The following is a 19,225-nucleotide window of genomic DNA, read 5'->3' on the forward strand; positions in this document are numbered from 1 at the left end:
CACACACACACACATTCACCAGCTCTCACAATACACACAAATACGTGTGCATGCCTACACACACACACACACACACACACACACACACACACACAAACAGAAATGCATACGCACACACCCTCACACACATGCACACACATACACATACACTTACAGCACACACATACACACACACACACATGCACGCGCATGTGCGCACTTGCACACACACGCATGCATGCATTCATGCACGTACACACCACAACACCGCACCAATACACTTAATTGTAGACATCCCTGTTTTGAGGCCAGATTTGAATGGAGATTTTGCTTTAACATGAAAAATGTTCCAGGTGACAGGACCAAACTATGGAAATGCATATTGTATTTTATCTATTCTTTTATTAAATTTACTTATTTATTCAATAATGTGGGATGCAAAGAAATTGTCAATCCGTCGGTAGCTGAGATGATCACAAAAAAATGGGTGGAATGTAAGGCTGAACAAGAACAGACGCGTACTGAGGGGATATGCCAGGAAAAAAAACACGGAAACATATGATCAATTCTCTTAACAAGATGAGTAAGTGGTTTATTTTTACATTCCTCAATCATGTCCTTGTTTGATATTCCTCTTCATTCTATATATATTTATCAAGAAAATAGGTAATTCCTCTTCAATGACATCATAAAAACTGAAACTGCAACGCTAGTACAACCATGTGATTCAACACCCTGAAATAGAAAATATGCAGGGAATTCCAGAGGACTGACTCTCAGCCCACTTTCTCTTTATTCCAGCACGCCTACGAGGTCACGTGATCAAGCTTGTGTCGTGTAGAAGCTGCTTCCGGAAGAATTCCGTTGGATATTCAGATAAAATCCCGAATCATCGGGTCTCTCTTGAAACACAAACCTTATGAATTTTCAAAAGAAGTAGACAAACATCAAAATGATTAGTATGTGGAAGATCCGTGAGCTGACAGACAAAGTGTAAGTATATTTCACCTCAACGTTTCTGTCGATGCAGGTAAAGAGTTGCCCCCCTCTTTATGAGGTCAATTTCCTGTTTTAATCTGCAAGCCTTCTTTTGCCCCATTACAGTGCTGTTCTTTGAAAAGAAAATGAGAATAAAAACACGTATGCATGCAACAATATTCATAGAGTTTCAATTGGCGTATCTCTTTTTACACATGCATCTAGAGTTTTGCTTTGTGTCCTATAATTTTTTTGTCAGACATTCTGTTGATCAACGACTTAAAAAGTTAAGTCCTTACTTGTCTGCTGCCTGTACTGCACACCCAAATCGTTTGTTATGCCCATCCCATGACAGTTGACTGACGTTATGAACTGATGCTTTCAATAGAATATTTTATACGTTAACAACAGCACTAATATTCATGCTTCACTGCATGTAATTGACAATACGAACGGGAAAGTTGTGGAATAGCTGAACCAGTCGATCACATTATTCTCAGGTCATATAATAATCACAATAATGAACTGTATGTGTTTCTGTCACAAGCGCTAGCAGTCTGTTGCTGGGTATATTGTAGACTTATTTGTAGTGTATGTGTATGTTTGTTTATAAATGTGTGTGATAGTGTGTAGTGGTTTTTTAGTTCCATAATCTTGCACTGTTGCAGTGTCATGAAAAGAAGCCATTTGATCATATTGTCAATAAAGGTGAAACCCAGGGGTGAGCATAAAAAATGCCATTCAGATTTACTTATTTTGTATTCATTGTGGTTGATATTTAGTGTTTTCCTTTTCCATTTCCCATGGGTGTAACTCAGCTGCACTGCAGTGAAGCAGCTGCAAGGCAAGTGTAATGATTTTCACCCGTGTAGAAATTGGTCATTCTGCAGCTTAGGTGCAGTGATGAGGCTCTCTATTGATAGACCCAGTTGGGAGGAGGAGGTGGGGGGAAAATTCACCCTTAAATCACCAGCTATGTTCCATGCCTAGACCATGCATGATGTTCTTTGCTTTGTAAGGTTGTTTTGGCTTCTTGCAGTTGGTTTCACTTTGATGAGCCACTTAATCTTATATGTTATGGGCTTGATCTGCCAGTAGTCCTGTTCCCCACCCCCCTTCCCCCTCCCCCCTCCTTACTTGTCTTAGTGTCCTAGTATGATACAAAGAATGGTTGTTACAATATAAAAACGATTATGTGATGTAAAATTTGCTTCAGCGGTGTGGTGGCTAAGTCGCATGGTAATGGGTCTGCCCAGGAAGCCAAAGAGTGTGAGTGCACAGGACTGAATCCCACACTCAGCGGTATCTTTGTCCCTTTCCGCTAGATCTGGAATGGTGTTCTGGATGCAAATCATTCGAATGACACGATAAATCAAGTCCCGTATGTAGCATGCACTTAGTGTAAAAACCTGCAGCAAGAGAAGGGATGTCCTTGGCAAAATTTTGTAGAAAAATCCCCCTTGATAGGAAAATTAATGTACCTTGAGAGAGAAAAAAAAATCCAAAATTGTTGGCACTGCACTGTAGTGATATGCTCTCCCCAGCGGGAGAGTAGACCATTTTCACACAAAGAAATCAATTGTGACAAAAGAGGAATACAATATGCTACAAAATTACAATACAATACAAAACTAGACTATACCCTACCATACAGTGCAATGTGATGCATTGCAGTGCAATCTAATATTTATTCATTTTGTTCCAGCACCAATGTGGTGATGAACTACTCAGAAGTGGAGACCAAGGTTCGGGAGGCGACCAATGACGACTCCTGGGGCCCTCATGGACAGTTGATGAAGGAAATCGCCCAGTACACGTTCACCTATGAACACTTCCCTGAGGTGATGGGCATGCTCTGGAAACGCATGCTGCATGAGAACAAGAAGAACTGGCGAAGAGTGTACAAGGTATTCATTTCTCAACTGTGTTGATACTAGTAGTAGTACTTTTGCAGTTTCCATCAGTCTTAGCTCTTTTACATTAATTGATCAAACTGTAAATACAGTTTTCAAATATGGATTGTGGTAATGTTTGAGGAAAAAAAATTTGTGTGATATTGATACAGAATGAGTGGATAGACTATCATGTGTTTATGTCAGCATTTAAGGTACTTAAGTCCCTATCGTTTTATATGTTAAATTGTTTCTTTGTGTGTGTGTGTGTGTGTGTGTGTACTTCTTTGTTCATGTTGTGTATACTGTATATGTGTTGTACTTGGTCAAATAAGACTGGTGTCAAAAATTTCATTTAAAAAATGTTTTTAATCAATTCTGAGCTCATGAAAAAAATCTTAGATCCTGAAAACAACAACAAACCAGTAAGCCCCACCTCCTCCTCTTGATTATTTCGTTATTCATTAACTAGTCTGAAAGCTTTCAGGTGTTCTTATACTATTTTTTTTTACCATGAAAATACACATATGAACATTGAACAAAATCATATTCATAATGCTTAACATTTGTCTCCCAGATAGTAATATCAGGAACAAAAATCATCCAAGTCCCCACAGATAATTTCATTATTCATTGTTGAATCCACGAGCTGTGTTAGAAAGGCTGCTCTTACATTGTGTACTTAATGTTTCAGTCGCTGATTCTGCTGTCATATCTGGTCAAGAATGGATCGGAACGGGTGGTCACAAGTGCCAGAGAACATATATATGACTTGAGAGGGTTAGAATCCTATTCCTTCATGGATGAACACGGAAAAGATCAAGGCTTAAATGGTAAGACCAATGTGCTATGGTTGATTGTGATTGTTGTTTTATTAATGTTTCTGGGTCATCCTCATCCTAAAATTCTGAGGAAAAAAAGTATCAAATTCTGTAAACATTCGTTTTTTGCTTTCCTGATGACTTGGGTTTTATTTCATTTTCCCCTCAACTTCCATGTTTGGTAATATATCTTCAGTGCACATACTATGCATACTGTATTAAGGTTAACAGTCCCATAGCTTTGTAAAGCCATCGAGGCAGTGAATTAATCTCCACTCCGTCTAGGGCTCGGCACAGGAAGGCAGGGCCCAGTCTTCTCCTTCCACTGTTTTAACCTTCCCCCAACCAAAGTCAGGTACCCATTCACACCTGGGTGGAGTGCGGAAAATCAGAGTAAAGCGCCTTTGCCAGGGACACAACAGAATGCAGAAATGGGGCTTTGAATGATGGCCACTGGTGAACACAGGATCAGAGGTCCGATGCCTAACTTATTCTGCCAAGACAGCACACAAATATATATATATATATATATATATATGTCTATACAGAAACAGAGAACAAAAAAAGAAGATATGGGTCATGCTTTATGAAGAACTGAACAGCTGAAACACTTGTTTGATTTTGTGGCAGTGAGGCACAAGGTGAAGGAACTACTGGAGTTCATTCAGGATGACGAGAGGCTGAGGGAAGAGAGGAAGAAGGCCAAGAAAAGCAAAGACAAGTACATTGGCATGTCCAGTGACTTCCAAGGGGGCTCCAGATATAGTGAGTAAATGTTTCTGTTTGTTCTAATTTTGGAACCTGTCAGTACCTAAATGATATATTGTGCCATCAGATTTGCTGAGGAACAGAGCTTTTTTTTAATTTTTTGTTCAACAAAGATTGCTGTGCATGCATGTGTCAGTGTCTTGAAGCTGCTGGGCCTGGTGTTTTCTTGATGGTAATGATGTCAGTCAGGCTTAGAGTTGACAGTGTTACGGTATGGCAAATACCTGTGTTTGTGTAACTTCTGTCCATTTTTTTTATGTGTGCCACAGGACTCGATGACTTGTGTTTGTTTTTTGGTTTTTTTACTGCATCCTTTTCCCTAATACTAATTATAGTACTTAATGAAGGCATATGTATTAATGGGAGCCTGGTTTATCCAGCAAGCGGTAGAAATAGCTGAACGTTGCTGACCATTTTGTAACAAGAATATAACCTTTATATACCTACCACTGTGAAGATTGTTGTTGTCTTACTGCCAGTTCTGTGCTGATGTCAAAAGAAATTGCATTCCACAGGCGACAGATATGATGAGGAACCTCATCGCAGTGGTCGACGAATGGACGACGTCGACTGGAACAGCGGTAAGAAGTCGGTCGTCGGGGAAGCACTGGACAAAGCCAAGGACCTGTGGAATCGAGCATCTGGCCGTCGCGGCCCTGATAAGTATGACTAGTACGTTGTTGGCATGGTGTGTACGCCTCTCCTTCGGTCCTTGCCTGCATTCTGTGCCTTGTGGTTTGGTCCTTGGCAGCACGTGACGTAGTGAGTGCATCTTGCAGAGTGGTCACTCTTGAGCAGGTTCTTCAGTATTAGCTCCCTCTTTCCCCACCACCACCACCACCACCACTTTTTTTTTCATCTGGTTTTTGCTGTTCATATTACCAAGCAGTAGATATTAACGACACTGGTTATATTTTGAGGGGTGCATTGTTAGTTGTTTTCATGGGGAGGGGTTGGGGTTGGTTGGTTTTTTTTTGGGGGGGGGGGGGGGGGGGGGTTGTTGTTGTTTTTGTTTTTTTGTTGTTGTTTTTTTATAGAACAGAAGTTTAATGTTTGAAGTAATGTTGGAAACTTGCATGACATTGCTATTGTCCATCAGCCAAGTCACCAGTTTGTCTTGAAAGAGACACATGTAACTCTTGAGAGATAGAGACATGTAAAAGGTAAATGAATTAAATCATGAAGCAGCATTACTTTACTTTGTACCTTACAAAAGTAGATTAATGATGATTTCAGCAGTGAAAGAAGTCTTTGATGTCAAGATTTACCTTAATACTGATTTATGTGTATTAAATTTTCTTTGCTTCTCTGTCAAAGTGAACACACACACACACACACACACACACACACACACACACACACAACCTAGATTTATTTCCCCCTCAGAAATTATATATTTTTGGTGTAACTTTTAGAATATGCACCCATGAGAATTTTGAATGCCAAGAAATAGATGAAGCATTTATTTAATTACACATACTTAACCGTGACTCAACTAGTGCAGACTCCAGCAGGGGTCTGACATTCCTGTCCTGTGCAAACTACTATCCGCCTATGTGGAGAAAGCGAAAGCAACTATGGCCGATAACCTCCAAGCATTTATTAGGAGTAATGAAAGCATTATTATTACCAATAGTTTTCGATGAAATATTGTGTTATGTTTATTGCTTGTTCACTTCCTGTTTTCCATTTCTTTTTCTCTCTCTTTTTCTCTTTCTTTATTTCCAGTACATATGATTTTCAAGGTTTGGGAGAATGTTTCCTGGATATTTTTTTCTTCCCTTAATGTTTCAGTTTCTTTGACTTCGCTTCTTTCTTGTCCTTATGGTTTTTAGGGCTTGGAATTAAAGCTCTTTTCTGGGTCATCACCCACTTTCATTAAGAAAAGGACTATCTTCAATATTGCTTGACAATTTGTTTGCACTGATTTAATTTTAGCATCTTATTTTACAGTTGTTGGTGGGTTTTTTTTTTACAGTTCTTTAGCGTAGACTTGAAGTTGTTTTAAGCATAATAGTGATGATGGGTCTGACTACATGGATTACAATCTGATCTCAGTGTTTGTGCATGATATATATTTGTGTTCATTTGTTGCATAGGGCATGGTTGTAGAAAAAACATAGTTCTTGAGTTGTATAAACTTGAAAAGCCCAAAACAAACAAATAGAAGTTATTGTTGAATTTCATTGTCAAGTTATTACGTAGTTTAGGAAAGCTTAGTCAGTTTTGTGTATTTGTTTTAATGTTTTGCAATGCATCCTGTGGAATACCATAGACATTTCCTGTGACACTGCTTGTGCACCCTTTGTGATTTTAGTCTGTTTGATATGAGGAGCTATGTGTGCTGTGTGTGTGTGTGTGTGTGTGTGTGTGATACAAATGTTCAATGTTGTGAAGAGAATGATGTGTTAGAGACTAAGTAGTGATAGTAACAAGTGTTACGCTGTTATTCAGTGATTTTTTTTCTTTTTTAAGAATTACACAGTGAACACATTTGCACCTGAAGTTTCAATATTGTGATATTTTGATCAGTACATTAATCATTAAATGTTGACTTCATTGTGAATTGCGGTCAGTTCACTCTGATTTGTCTACGATCAGATTTTGTAGTGAATTGGAGTTGCTTGAACTCTAACTTGTCTGAGATCAGATTTTGTAAACACTCTGGAATGTGCATGTACAAGTGTGTTTTAGCAGTATGCTTCTGTATGTGTATGGGCACATGTGCACTGTTTACCTGACAATGCATTGTTGAATTTTTTTTTGTTCCTGAATTCCCTTGAGGGGGTGAGGGGGGAAGGGAAAGGGGTTTCTTTGGCCAGTCGAAACCAAGCATTGAAAGTGAAACGTTTCATGGAAAGAAAATGATTGATTTTTCACTTTCACTCCATCATGTCTGGGTTGAACCGTTTGAGATTTCTGAGACTCGGAGAGGAGGAGTCATCATTTTTATATTGAGAATTGCAGCAACGTCTCACTATACAGGAAATCAGTTTGCTTCTTTTCTTGTGTTTTGCAGAGTGATTTTTTTCTCTCTCCAATTTCAGTCTTAAATATTGTCAGAGTGTATGGTGTTAATCTGAAAGGTAGATTCTTCATTTCTTATCTTTTTGAATTTGTTGTGATGCGCTCTGTTATGGACATTCTCGTTTGTGTGTATCTGAGAAGAGCAATACAAATTACAATTCTTGAGGGAAACGGAACAATTGAGTTGTAAACTGCAGCATTTCTAAACATTTCGGTTTTCTTAACTTCTACAAATAATGAAATTTTTCAGTCATAATGGATTGGTATCTGAAAAAATATGTGTGCATATTTACATAAGGACTGATTGTTATAGTATTCTCATAGATATTTGCACATTAAACTCCAGTTTGGAGAAGATTTGCAGGATGATGATGTTGATTTTTCAAGCTCAAAATGATACGGGTAAGGCCTGAGTAGTATGAGTTATGGATAAGATCAGTTACAGTGGCTGTTCTTTATTTAAACGATTATTCAGACTGATCCAGATATCATGAGGTGGTGCTGCTGCTGCCATGGATTGATAGGGTTGGGGGGCAGAGCATGACTTTTTGTCTGCTTTGTTTCCTCTGTGGGATGCCCTTCTTTCAGTGTAAATAGCATCCCTGCCTTATGGAAATTCCCTGCTAGAAATTTCCTCTTTTCTATTGCTCTCTTTGTTTCTACCTTTTGTTGTTGTTTTTTTTCCAATTTCACTATTGTCTGCGTTTTCTGCAGTCCATTCCATTCCCAGTCCATTCCCACAATTGTTTTTCCCAGCAAGCCTTGACAATTTTTTCCCCCTTTTTTTCTGCAGTGTTTGATGAAGGAACTGGTGGTGCTGTATTGCTCTTGTGATTGAGTTGTGAGAAAGAAAGCATGGGTTAGGCACTTGCTATCCATTATGCAACGTTATTTTCCCCTCTTTTTTTTGTTTTTTTTTTTGCCTTTTTATATTTTGTGTTTTTATGGCTTTGAAGTGTTTTTTATCCTTTTTTTAATGATTAATTTGTCTGCTTTGTTCTCCCAGTGAGGACGATGATGAGGACGACTTCAGAGAGCGTCGCACCCGTGACTTCCCGGATTACGACTGGGACCGGCCGGAGCGCGGCAGCCGGGACCGCGACCCTGACTTTGAGTTTGGGGAGAGGAAGCGGGAGCGTCAGTTCAAGGACGAGTTCAGGGACGACGACGAGTACACGTCCGTGGAGCAGACACACACGACACGCACAGAGAAAATCGTCACCAACCGCCGGACGCGCTCTGTGGGGAAGAAGTTGGATATGGCGGCGTCGACCACTTCTGTGGGCAAGGAGTCCGACACAAAGGTGAGTTTTAATCAGCATTCCATTTCTGTGTTCTGTGATTCCGTGTGTGTTTGTGTGTGTTTGTGTGTTAGTGTTCATTGATTTTAGGCCTTTTCACTGAGAGTGATATTGGACGCACACGAAAAAAAGTTAGGGTGTCGGAGGGGTGTGAGTGCATTCTTGTGTGCTTTGTGTCTGACTGACTTGTAACGGTGAAACACTTTGACTTGAGAGGTTTGAAAGTGCTAGATATGTATTCATATATAGATATATATGACACAGAAGCAACAGATGTGGAGGGATCTGGTGGACATTTCTTCTGTTTGGTGCCCCATTGACTCTTCACACTGTTACGGGATAAGAAGAGGATATATATCATTATATGTATATATACTATTATTATTTTTATTGTTATTATTATATTATTCAGTTGATCAGACAGGCAGAAACACTGTACCATAGTTCACTGCAACACCTCTTTGCAAGAAATGGCATCACACTGCACAGTACCACACTGCACTTATATATATAGATGCATAATATATAGATGCTAACATGGTTTACAGCACTGTAAGTTTCAGTATATAGATTTGTGCGTTTTTGTTAAATGCGCAAAGTGCCGGATGAAAAAACTAAGGACAGGGGCAAAATATTGGCATTTGGCCTCAGTTTTGATGGGAAGTTTTTTTGCTGATTTCCGTATTTTGTGTGTGGATGTGTGTCCTTTGAGTGTGTGTTTGTGTCCATCATGTGCGTGTGTGTGTGTGTGTGAATGGGTATGCCCTGAGTGCTTCTATGTGTATGAAGTAGTAGTAATCTTCAGTTTGTCTTCCAGTTTCAAGTCATCTGTCCATGAGTGTGTGTCAATCAGTGTGTATGGGCATGCACTGACCGTCTATGTATGTGTGTGTGTGTGTGTGTTGGGGTGCAGACAGGCGAGGTGGGGGTGCCCAGCCTGATCGACATGGGGCTGACAGGTCAGAGCCATGGTGGGGACGGCTTAGCTGACTTCTCCTCCTTCCAGGGCAGCAAGAGCAGCAGCACTGACGACTTTGACCCCCGTGGGGCCGGAGGGGTGCAGGGTGAGTGGTTGGCTTCCAGAGTGAAACTCCCCCCCCCCCCCCCCACCCGATGTGTGCAGTGGCTGAACGGTTTGAGTGCTTGATTCTTGCCCCAAGCTTTCTGAGTTTGATCCTCGGTTCCCACACACCTGATAGGTTAAGGTTTCTTTATCTTCCAGGGTTAACTCACTCCGTACGGCCAGCCCTCTCTTCTCCTCTACACAGACCCCTCGGATGTCCAGTGGGTGTCTGAATGACCCAACCTTTAGCTTCCGTCGTCAGAATTGTGGTATTTTTTGTCAACATTCACCTCTTCAGTGTAAGAGCCTTCCGCTTGCAATATTTTGATGATGGTAATTGGGGTGAAACGCTGTTAACGCCGTCTCTTTCGCCGTTCATATGGAGTGAGTTAACATATGTGCAGGGCTGCTTGTGCCAGAACCCCTTTCATGTCTGTTTGAAGATCAAATATTCATGTTAAAGATCCTGTAATCCATGTCTGTGTTTGGTGGATCATGGAGATAAGAACATTCTCAGCATGCACATCCCAGAAAATGAAGATTTGATGCCTACACAATGGGGGGAAATGGCCATACGATTGAAAGCCAACTCATACATGTGTGCGAGTAGATGTGGGAGCTGCATTCCATGAATGCAGAAGAAGAAGAAACCTTTCCCATAGAGAAGGAAGGCGGACCCGAATTGAGAAATTCCTTATAATGCTTTCTTTTTTTTCTTTTTTTTTTCTAACAGTCTGATGAGTGGAAAGTTGAACGGGTGTGTGACTTTCACAATTACTGTTATTGTTATATAAAAATACAATCATGTGCTTTTCTCTGTTGGATTGAAAATAACATTTCAGTGTGAAGTCAGGTTTTGTTCATGAATCTTAGTAAGAGAACAGAAACGTGATCACATGAAACAGAAGACAGTAAGAGAGAGGGAGGGGAGGGGGGCTGGGGGTGTAGAAGAGAAAATGGGCAAACATTGAAGTATTATGTTTTTTTCTTATCTTGCAGCGTCAGCTAGTGGCAACGACTTTGGAGACTTCACCCAGTTCCAGACTGGCTCTGCGGCTTCACCAACAGGGTAAGAATCGACCCTTCTACCTTCTGAAAGTTTTGGATTGATTCTTTGTTCAAGATACAAAAAATACAAGATACAGAAATACTTTGCTATCTCTTAAGGAGAAATTGTTGACATTCGCTGATAAAATGGCGATAATAAAAGCAGATGTGTTTGCTGATGAAATGGTACAATAGGTGAATAGATGACGGGCGCAATAGCCGAGTGGTTAAAGCATTGGACTGTCAATCTGAGAGTCCCAGGTTTGAATCACGGTGACAGCGCCTGGTGGGTAAAAGGGTGGAGATTTTTGTTATCTCCCAGGTCAACATATGTGCAGACCTGCTAGTGCCTGAACCCCCTTCGTGTGTATATGCAAGCAGAAAATCAAATACGCACGTTAAAGATCCTGTAATCCATGTCAGCGTTCGGTGGGTTATGGAAACAAGAACATACCCAGCATGCACACCCCCGAAAACGGAGTATGGCTGCCTACATGGCGAGGTAAAAACAGTCATACACGTAAAAGCCCACTAGTGTGCATACGAGTGAATGTGGGAGTTGCAGCCCACGAACGCAGAAGAAGAAGAAGAAGAAGAGGTGAATAGATAAATGAATAAAAATTCATCCACATTACCAGGCTTTTAAAATTTGATCATGTATCCATGTTTCGCGACTGATTTGTTAATATATGTGTTTAACACGGATTAAAGCTCATGTAACAAATCAGTACATAAATAAAAGTGTTAAGAAATAAAGGAAGGAAAGTAGATTTTTATAAAAAGATTGAATTATCGCATATACCTAAGGCGTCCATTTATTTGTTTACACATGTATTTCATATATGAAATGCAGTTTTGTTAAAGTACATCATAGGTTTGATCTTGTCTTGTTCCTCATTTAGCTACCCCCATCTTGAAATACTTTCATCTTCATTGCTTTTTGATTACAGGCATTGTATCAAATATTGGTTGAATTTAAAAGAAAAATTTATTCTAAAAGAAAACTTTATTATGTAAGTAATTTAGTTTCTTTGTCTATGTAGCTGGAGTGCAGACTTCTGTTTCTTTTCATCAGATTGATTTTTTTTTATTCTTTGCTTTGTTATTTCTGATTTTTGTTTTGAAGGTCAGGCGTTGCTGCAGCTGATGTAAAGAACATATTGCAGCCGAATGGGTGGACGGGGGTTTGAAAGCGATTCTGTGGGACAAATTTGACTGGAAGATTATATTTGCATGGTTAACCTTTAGCACTCTGCATTCATCATGACTCAATTTTCTGCCAGTGCACTTTTTTTTAATGGGAGCAAACAATGCCTACACTTACATATTTTAGAATACTATAACTTACGTCATTATTATGATGTGTAGATTTGCTTCTTCTTTTTTTTCTTTTCTTTTTTCTTGAACAGGAGAAATGTCTGCAAAGATTGTCATCCTTTAGAAGGAAATACCAAATCCACATCTTCAGAGTGCACATACAGATAGTTAGGTCTGCACTATTTCAGACTGTCCAGGAGTCAGGGTTTTCAGAATGCACACATTGATATTTCAGTCTGCAATATTTCAGACTTCCCAGGGGTAAGGGTTTTCAGAATGCACACATTGATATTTCAGTCTGCAATATTTCAGACTTCCCAGGGGTAAGGGTTTTCAGAATGCACACATTGATATTTCAGTCTGCAGTATTTCAGACTTCCCAGGGGTAAGGGTTTTCAGAATGCACACATTGATATTTCAGTCTGCAATATTTCAGACTTCCCAGGGTAAGGGTTTTCAGAATGCACACATTGATATTTCAGTCTGCAATATTTCAGACTTCCTATGGGTAAGGGTTTTCAGAATGCACACATTGATATTTCACTCATCGTTATATTTCTGACTGTCCAGGAGTCAGGGTTTTCAGATTGCATATGTTGATATTTCAGTCTGCAGTATTTCAGACTTTCCAGGGGTAAGGGTTTTCAGAATGCACACATTGATATTTCAGTCTGCGGTGCATTTCATACTGTCCAGGAGTCGGGGTTTTCAGATTACACACGTTGATATTTCAGTCTGCAATATTTCAGAATTCACACACATTGATATTTCAGTCATTGTTATATTTCAGACTGTCCAGGAATCAGGGTTTTCAGAATGCACACATAAATATTTCAGTCATTGTTATATTTCTGACTGTCCAGGAGTCAGAGTTTTCCAAATGCACACACATTGATAATTCAGTTTGTGGTATAAATCAGACTGTCTAGGATTCAGGGTTTTCAGAATGCTAAGATTGATATTTCAGTGTGCAATGTATTTCTGATTGTCCAGGAGTCAGGGTTTTCAGATTGCACTCATTGATATTTCAGTTTGCGGTATAATTCAGACTGTCCAGGAGTCCGAGTTTTCAGAATGCACACACGTTGATATTTCATCTGCGTTACATTTCTGACTGTCCAGGAGTCAGGGCTTTGCGGACTTCAGCCAGTTCAGCTCAACGACAGGCGCCCCGCCACACAGCGCCCCTCCGGGGTCAGGCCAGCCCTCGGCCCCCTCCGGCAGCTCTAGTGACCTGTTCGACGTGTTCAGCAACGCCCACCCCACCCCTGCCCCCAACGCCGCCATGACCATGAACATGACGGCCTCCTCCCAGGTGTCCATGTCGGCCGGCATGACCATGCCCATGGTGGGTGCTTAGGGTCCTGGTGACAAGGGGCTGTATGCCTGTCTGTGTGGTGTTTGGTGTCGTGTGTTGTATATAGCGTACCATGAGTTAAAAAATTTGTAGTTCATAGGTTAACGGTCTTGTGCGAAACTAAACGGCACAGTTCAGTTCTACAGTCACCCAGAATTGCACCTGTACTTTTATTGTGGCTGAAAATGCCTTTGTTTGAGTTCAGTACGTACAGTACATGCGAGCATATAGTCACCCAACTCAGCCTTTTTGCTCGCTCACTCAACAAGATGGCATCTCCATCAACTTCGGCAAGTACTGTGGCTCAAAGTCGAATGCAAACTGATTCTGTTGTAGTTGATATCCACTGTGCATACGCGTTTGCCCATTCAATTGCTACAACTAGGAAGTGTCTATGGTTACAAATGACCACATTTGTAAAATTTCTGTGAATAATATACACTTAGTGCTCGTAAAAGAACAGATGGCAACAAAAGGGTTGTCCCTGGCAAAGTTTTATAGAAAAATTCACTTTGATAGGAAAACAAGTGCACTTTCAGGCAGGGAAAAAGAAAGTGTAGTGCTGCACTGTAGTGTTGTTGCATTCTCCCTTTGTAAGCGTGTGTGTGTGTTATAAGAGCAGGAAATGGTGCTGTTTTTGCAGATGGGAGGCCCGATGCCAGGTATGGGAATGCAGAGCACAATGCCCATGCAGGCCACAATGGCACCGGGCATGGCACCACAGGTAGGGGCAGTTATAGATTCCATTTCTCTAGTTTACTGAAACTGGGTGATCTTTGAGATGTTCAAGCGTAGATCTGCCGTATCGTATATGCCGAGGCTGCCATTACTGATGTTCCTCCATGATCCTCCAAAAGCATTAACAGTCCATTTCAGATTAAAATGGGTTATGCCCTCATTCATTACCAAGTGTACAGGGGTCACAAGGAATGTTGACTAGGGTGGGGAATGTGGGATAGTACACATAAAGAGAAAAGACATGAATTGGAAGTCATATACAACAAATACAGTAGGACTTTAGACATATATGCATATATATATATATATATATATAAGTGCTTGGACATGTGCATGTTCACACACACACACACACACACACACACACACCCTCTGTTAGTTTTCAGTCTACAACACAATCAAGCTAGTTGATTTCTTTTCATGCATTAGTAGTACCTTTTCACTCTCACTTCATGATTTCAGTGAGCTGAAAAGATTTTGAGTTTGACGTTGTAGTTGGTGATGTTTGCTTCACCAGACTGATTAGTTGGGGGGGGGGGGGGGGGTTTGTTGGTGGTTGTTGTTTTGTGGGGTTTTTTTGTTGTTGTTTTTTGTGTGTGTGTTTTGATATTTTTGGGTTGGGTTTGGTTGGGGTTTTTTTGGTCCCCAGTCGAAACTGATGTATACAAATCAAAACAAATCTTCACAACAATAAACTAAATAGATATGTTTTTTTTTAATGTATGAAAATATTGAAGACTTGTGATTGATGAATACTGTTGTTAAAAAGAATACTTTAAAAAAAAAAATGTATTTATAGTTCTGGACTATGCCATTGAGTTAAGAATGTATGACAGCTTAATAAAAGTAGTTTTTTTTTATGGTTTGGGCTGTGGTCATTGCATGTCAAAGAAAGCATAGAAAAGTTCCTTTGTGGTTATGCTTTGGTCACTGAATGTGAAAAGTTGGAACAAATCCAGTTCTAGAATAGTGGAGTTTGGTTCAGGTGTGTGAAGAAAAAGTAGGAAATTTTCCTTTTTAATAATGGAGTATGGCCTTTGTTCGGTCATTTTTTGAGAAGAAAAAGTAAGAAAAGTCCCTGATAGAACAGTGGAGTTTGGCCCTGGAATAGTGGAGTGTGGCCCAGATTGTGGTCAGTGTATGTGAAGAAAAAGTAGGAAATTTTCCTTTTTTAATAATGGAGTATGGCCTTTTTGTTCGGTCATTTTTTGAGAAGAAAAAGTAAGAAAAGTCCCTGTTAGAACAGTGGAGTTTGGCCTCGGAATAGTGGAGTGTGGCCCAGATTGTGGTCAGTGTTTGTGAAGAAAAAGTAGGAAATTTTCCTTTTTTAATAATGGAGTATGGCCTTTGTTCGGTCATTTTTTGAAAAGAAAAAGTAAGAAAAGTCCCTGATAGAACAGTGGAGTGTGGCCCTGGAATAGTGGAGTGTGGCCCAGATTATGGTCAGTGTATGTGAAGAAAAAGTAGGAAATTTTCCTTTTTAATAATGGAGTGTGGCCTTTGGTTTCGGTCATTTTATGAGAAGAAAAAGTAAGAAAAGTCTCTGTTAGAACAGTGGAGTTTGGCCTCGGAATAGTGGAGTGTGGCCCAGATTGTGGTCAGTGTCTGTGAAGAAAAAGTAGGAAATTTTCCTTTTTAATAATGGAGTGTGGCCTTTGGTTTCGGTCATTTTTTGAGAAGAAAAAGTAAGAAAAGTCCCTGTTAGAACAGTGGAGTTTGGCCCCGGAGTAGTGGAGTGTGGCCCAGATATGTGAGGAAAGAGTTGGAAATTTCCTTTTGAAAAAAATAGCGGAGTTTGGCTTTGCACGGTCATTGTCTGTGAAAGTCTGTTTATAAAAAAAATTAACCAGGCTGTGGTATTTGTATGAAAAGAAGTCATATATATATATATAGTGGAGTATTGCCTAGGCTATAGTCATAGTTGGTAAAGAAAAAGTAGGAACAGTTTCTTTATGTTATTTTAGAATCTTGAACGGCTCTGAGTATCCTGCACATGTGAGCCATGGCTCAGACGTGTGGAGTGAACTGTGAAACTTTTGTCACCTGTGTGGGGCTGTGGTTTAGTTGTTGTTGGTTCTGCCTGAGGACATTCCTCGACAGTCCTTTAGGCCTGTTCATCACTGAGGTGTGTGTGAGAGAGAGAGAGAGAGAGAGATTGCATTGTAGGCGTGTGTAGAGGTGTGTCCACATAAGGTTGTTTTGGTTTTGTTTTTTGTTGTTTTTGATTGTTTTTTGTTGTTGTTATTTTTGTCTTAGTTCCTTCTTTCATCCATCTATTCCACAGTTCCTGCATTCATACATAAACATGTTAAGATGAAATAAGAATAACTTTATTATCTTAGTAAGATTACATCAGATGTGGCAAACATCAGGTGTGTTGTTTGTGGCCTTTCTACACATTTACGAGAAGAAAGGCGTCACAGAAACATCCAGAAATAAAATAACAGTGTGGTGTCCGTGTGAGAGCCTGCGTCTCCAAACCAGATGTGTGCTTTGTGCAGGGGGCAGGGATGGGCATGGTTGGAGGTATGGCCCCTCTCAACCCCTCCTCCTCCGTCGCAGGGTGGGGTATGGGCGCACAGGTGAGATGTCGTGATGTGTGGCCCCTGTTTCCTTCGTCCCTGTCTCTGTCACCCTCTCTTTGTGTGTGTGTGTGGGGGGGGGGGTAGTGGGGGTAAGGGAAGGTGCATGGCACCTTGCGCATATGTAGTATTTTCAGTGTTAGTATGCAGAAGACGTTTAACGCTTTGTGCCCCTTCAGTGCAGTATCTGTTGGCCAGCCTTGCGACAGCAGAGTGCACTATTGAAGCCATACTTCATAGACAAAATGCACAGAGGGTCAATAGAAACATGTTGAATCCTCTTGAAAACACAGGCAGACAATGTAGAAGCCAAAGCCAACCAGCTAAAAGTACCTAGTGAGAATACAGCAGCTTGAGAAAGTGAAACTGAACCTGCCCAGAAATATCCGTACAAGAGAACTTGGAAGGGGTTATCGATAAGTCAGTACCCAGGCGCAAAGTGTAAAGTGTGTATATGATTTAAAATCCGTCTTTTCCCCATATGATCACATTACTAAATGTTTGTTTTTGTTTTTTTTTCTTTTCTGTTTTTGTTTTTTTTAAGCTACTAAGCATGTACAGTGTTCAGACACTTTTTTTTTAAGTTATATTTTTTTAAAGCCAAGTTTATATCTTTTTTTTTTAAGTTATTATGCTCTCTATGTGTTTATTTTCAATGATGTTTTTTCTTGGTACTTCAAAATGTGTCTGGCTTTAGCCATTTGCTATAAAGGTTTTTAAGTCTTGATTTTAGTTCAGTCTGTTACAAGGTTGTATATGATTATTTTGGTCTAGATTTTGTGTGTGTGTGTGTGTCTGTGTGTGCTTTTTTATTCTTAAAAAGCTGCTGCTGCTGAGTACATGTTTGCTTGTATGCGTGCATTGTGCTTTGTTTGGATCAGTTTCGTACATGTGTCTCGGAAAGTGACGTGCTTACTGAGTTGCAGTGTGTCATGGAAGTTTTGAAAAGCCTTGGGAAAAATGAGGGGACCATTTTCAGGGCTGAAAAAGTCTTGGGGGGGAAAATATCTGTAGCCTTTCAGGGTCTGGAAAAGTCTTGGAATTTAAATAAGATTATTGACCAGTTCTGTTTAACAAAGAGCTTTATGCATTTGAGAAACAATAAAAAAAAAGCAAAAAAATGAATGAATAAAAAGTGATGAAAAATTTACATTGACATGGGGATATCTACCAGCTTCTTTCATGGGCGGTTTAGGAAACAGATTTTTGATTCAGTTTGGCTTTGTTCTCGGGATGAACATCTTTCATTCTGGTCTGGAAAAAAGTATGGAATATTTGTTTAGTCTGTGGGAACCCTGGTGGGAGTTCGTGGATGATTTCTGTAGCACAGAATTTGTGAATGTGGGGTCTTAGCTGACAGTTTTGCTATGTAAAACATGAGTTTTTGATTGTGGAAGGTGCTTTGTGTGTGTGTGCTGTCTGTTGTGTCAAGGATCATGTCACAAAGTGAAGTGGTTTATTACGTAGGTGACCAGCTCTTCTGTTACCTCCAGCAGCACAGAGAGTGTGAGTGACACTAACACTGTGGCCACCCTGCAGGTTTGTTTTGGGTTTGGGTCGCCGTTCATTCACCCACCTGGTTGTTCGTTAACCAACCTCTGCTGCTTTTCTTGTGATTTCCACTCAACCCCCTCTCCCACCACCTTTGTTAAGTCAGTAGTGTGTACTGCTGATGACAGTGCTGCAGTTTTACACAGCGCATCTTTTCAGTTATGGGTGTGACTGGGGGGGGGGGGGGGGGGGGGAGGGTTCTGTCAAACAAGAAAGAATTTTAGTGCTGAATGTGATGGTTTCAGATCAGAAATCATTTCTATAGCACAAAATAAATCTGAAAAAAAACCAAAAAAAAAACCCAACAGATAATAGAGGAAGAAGAAAGTGAAACTAAACTGAGGATTTACTTTTTATTAAACATTCTGTTGTACTTGTTATGAAACATTCTACAATTTTTCCTCTTTGAAACAAGGCTGAAATTGTAATTTTGTATCAAGGCAGCGTAAAACTAAATGCCATTTTTACATGGAGTGGAAAGAAAGGGGAAAAAAGAGGGTGTTACTTGTCAGTAAACATTCTGTGATGTTCCCATTTGAAACAGGGCTGATAATGTATTTTCATATCATGGCAGCAGGAAACTAAATGCCCTTTTAACCACAAGTCTGGACCCCCCCACCATCCCACCTCACCCCCACCTGCCCCAGCACACTTTGTAACCTGACGTTAATTGTTATTTTTACAGGAGAGTTTCTGTTTTCGCAGGTCCTCACCTTCTAATTATGCTACTAGCTCTGATTCCAAACATGCCTGGAATGAATTGATCTCCCGCCCTTCTCTTCCCTCGCCCCTCTCCCTGAATCC

General features: G+C 40.2%; 1 protein-coding gene across 1 annotated transcript in view; it reads left to right on the forward strand.

Moving 5' to 3' along the window:
- The first annotated feature begins 822 nt into the window (after positions 1-822).
- The window catches only part of LOC143294386 (clathrin interactor 1-like), a 31,845-nt gene continuing 13,442 nt past the window's right edge, over positions 823-19,225 (forward strand). Inside the window, exons 1-11 of the mRNA XM_076605862.1 lie at positions 823-972; positions 2,663-2,864; positions 3,544-3,682; positions 4,301-4,435; positions 4,954-5,110; positions 8,472-8,769; positions 9,680-9,830; positions 10,829-10,898; positions 13,316-13,541; positions 14,194-14,274; positions 16,790-16,870. Of these exons, the coding sequence (XP_076461977.1) occupies positions 932-972; positions 2,663-2,864; positions 3,544-3,682; positions 4,301-4,435; positions 4,954-5,110; positions 8,472-8,769; positions 9,680-9,830; positions 10,829-10,898; positions 13,316-13,541; positions 14,194-14,274; positions 16,790-16,870 (1,581 nt within the window). The 5' untranslated portion in view covers positions 823-931. The remainder of the gene's footprint in view (positions 973-2,662; positions 2,865-3,543; positions 3,683-4,300; positions 4,436-4,953; positions 5,111-8,471; positions 8,770-9,679; positions 9,831-10,828; positions 10,899-13,315; positions 13,542-14,193; positions 14,275-16,789; positions 16,871-19,225) is intronic.

Source organism: Babylonia areolata, chromosome 19, assembly GCF_041734735.1.
Source record: "Babylonia areolata isolate BAREFJ2019XMU chromosome 19, ASM4173473v1, whole genome shotgun sequence".
Taxonomy (NCBI): domain Eukaryota; kingdom Metazoa; phylum Mollusca; class Gastropoda; order Neogastropoda; family Buccinidae; genus Babylonia; species Babylonia areolata.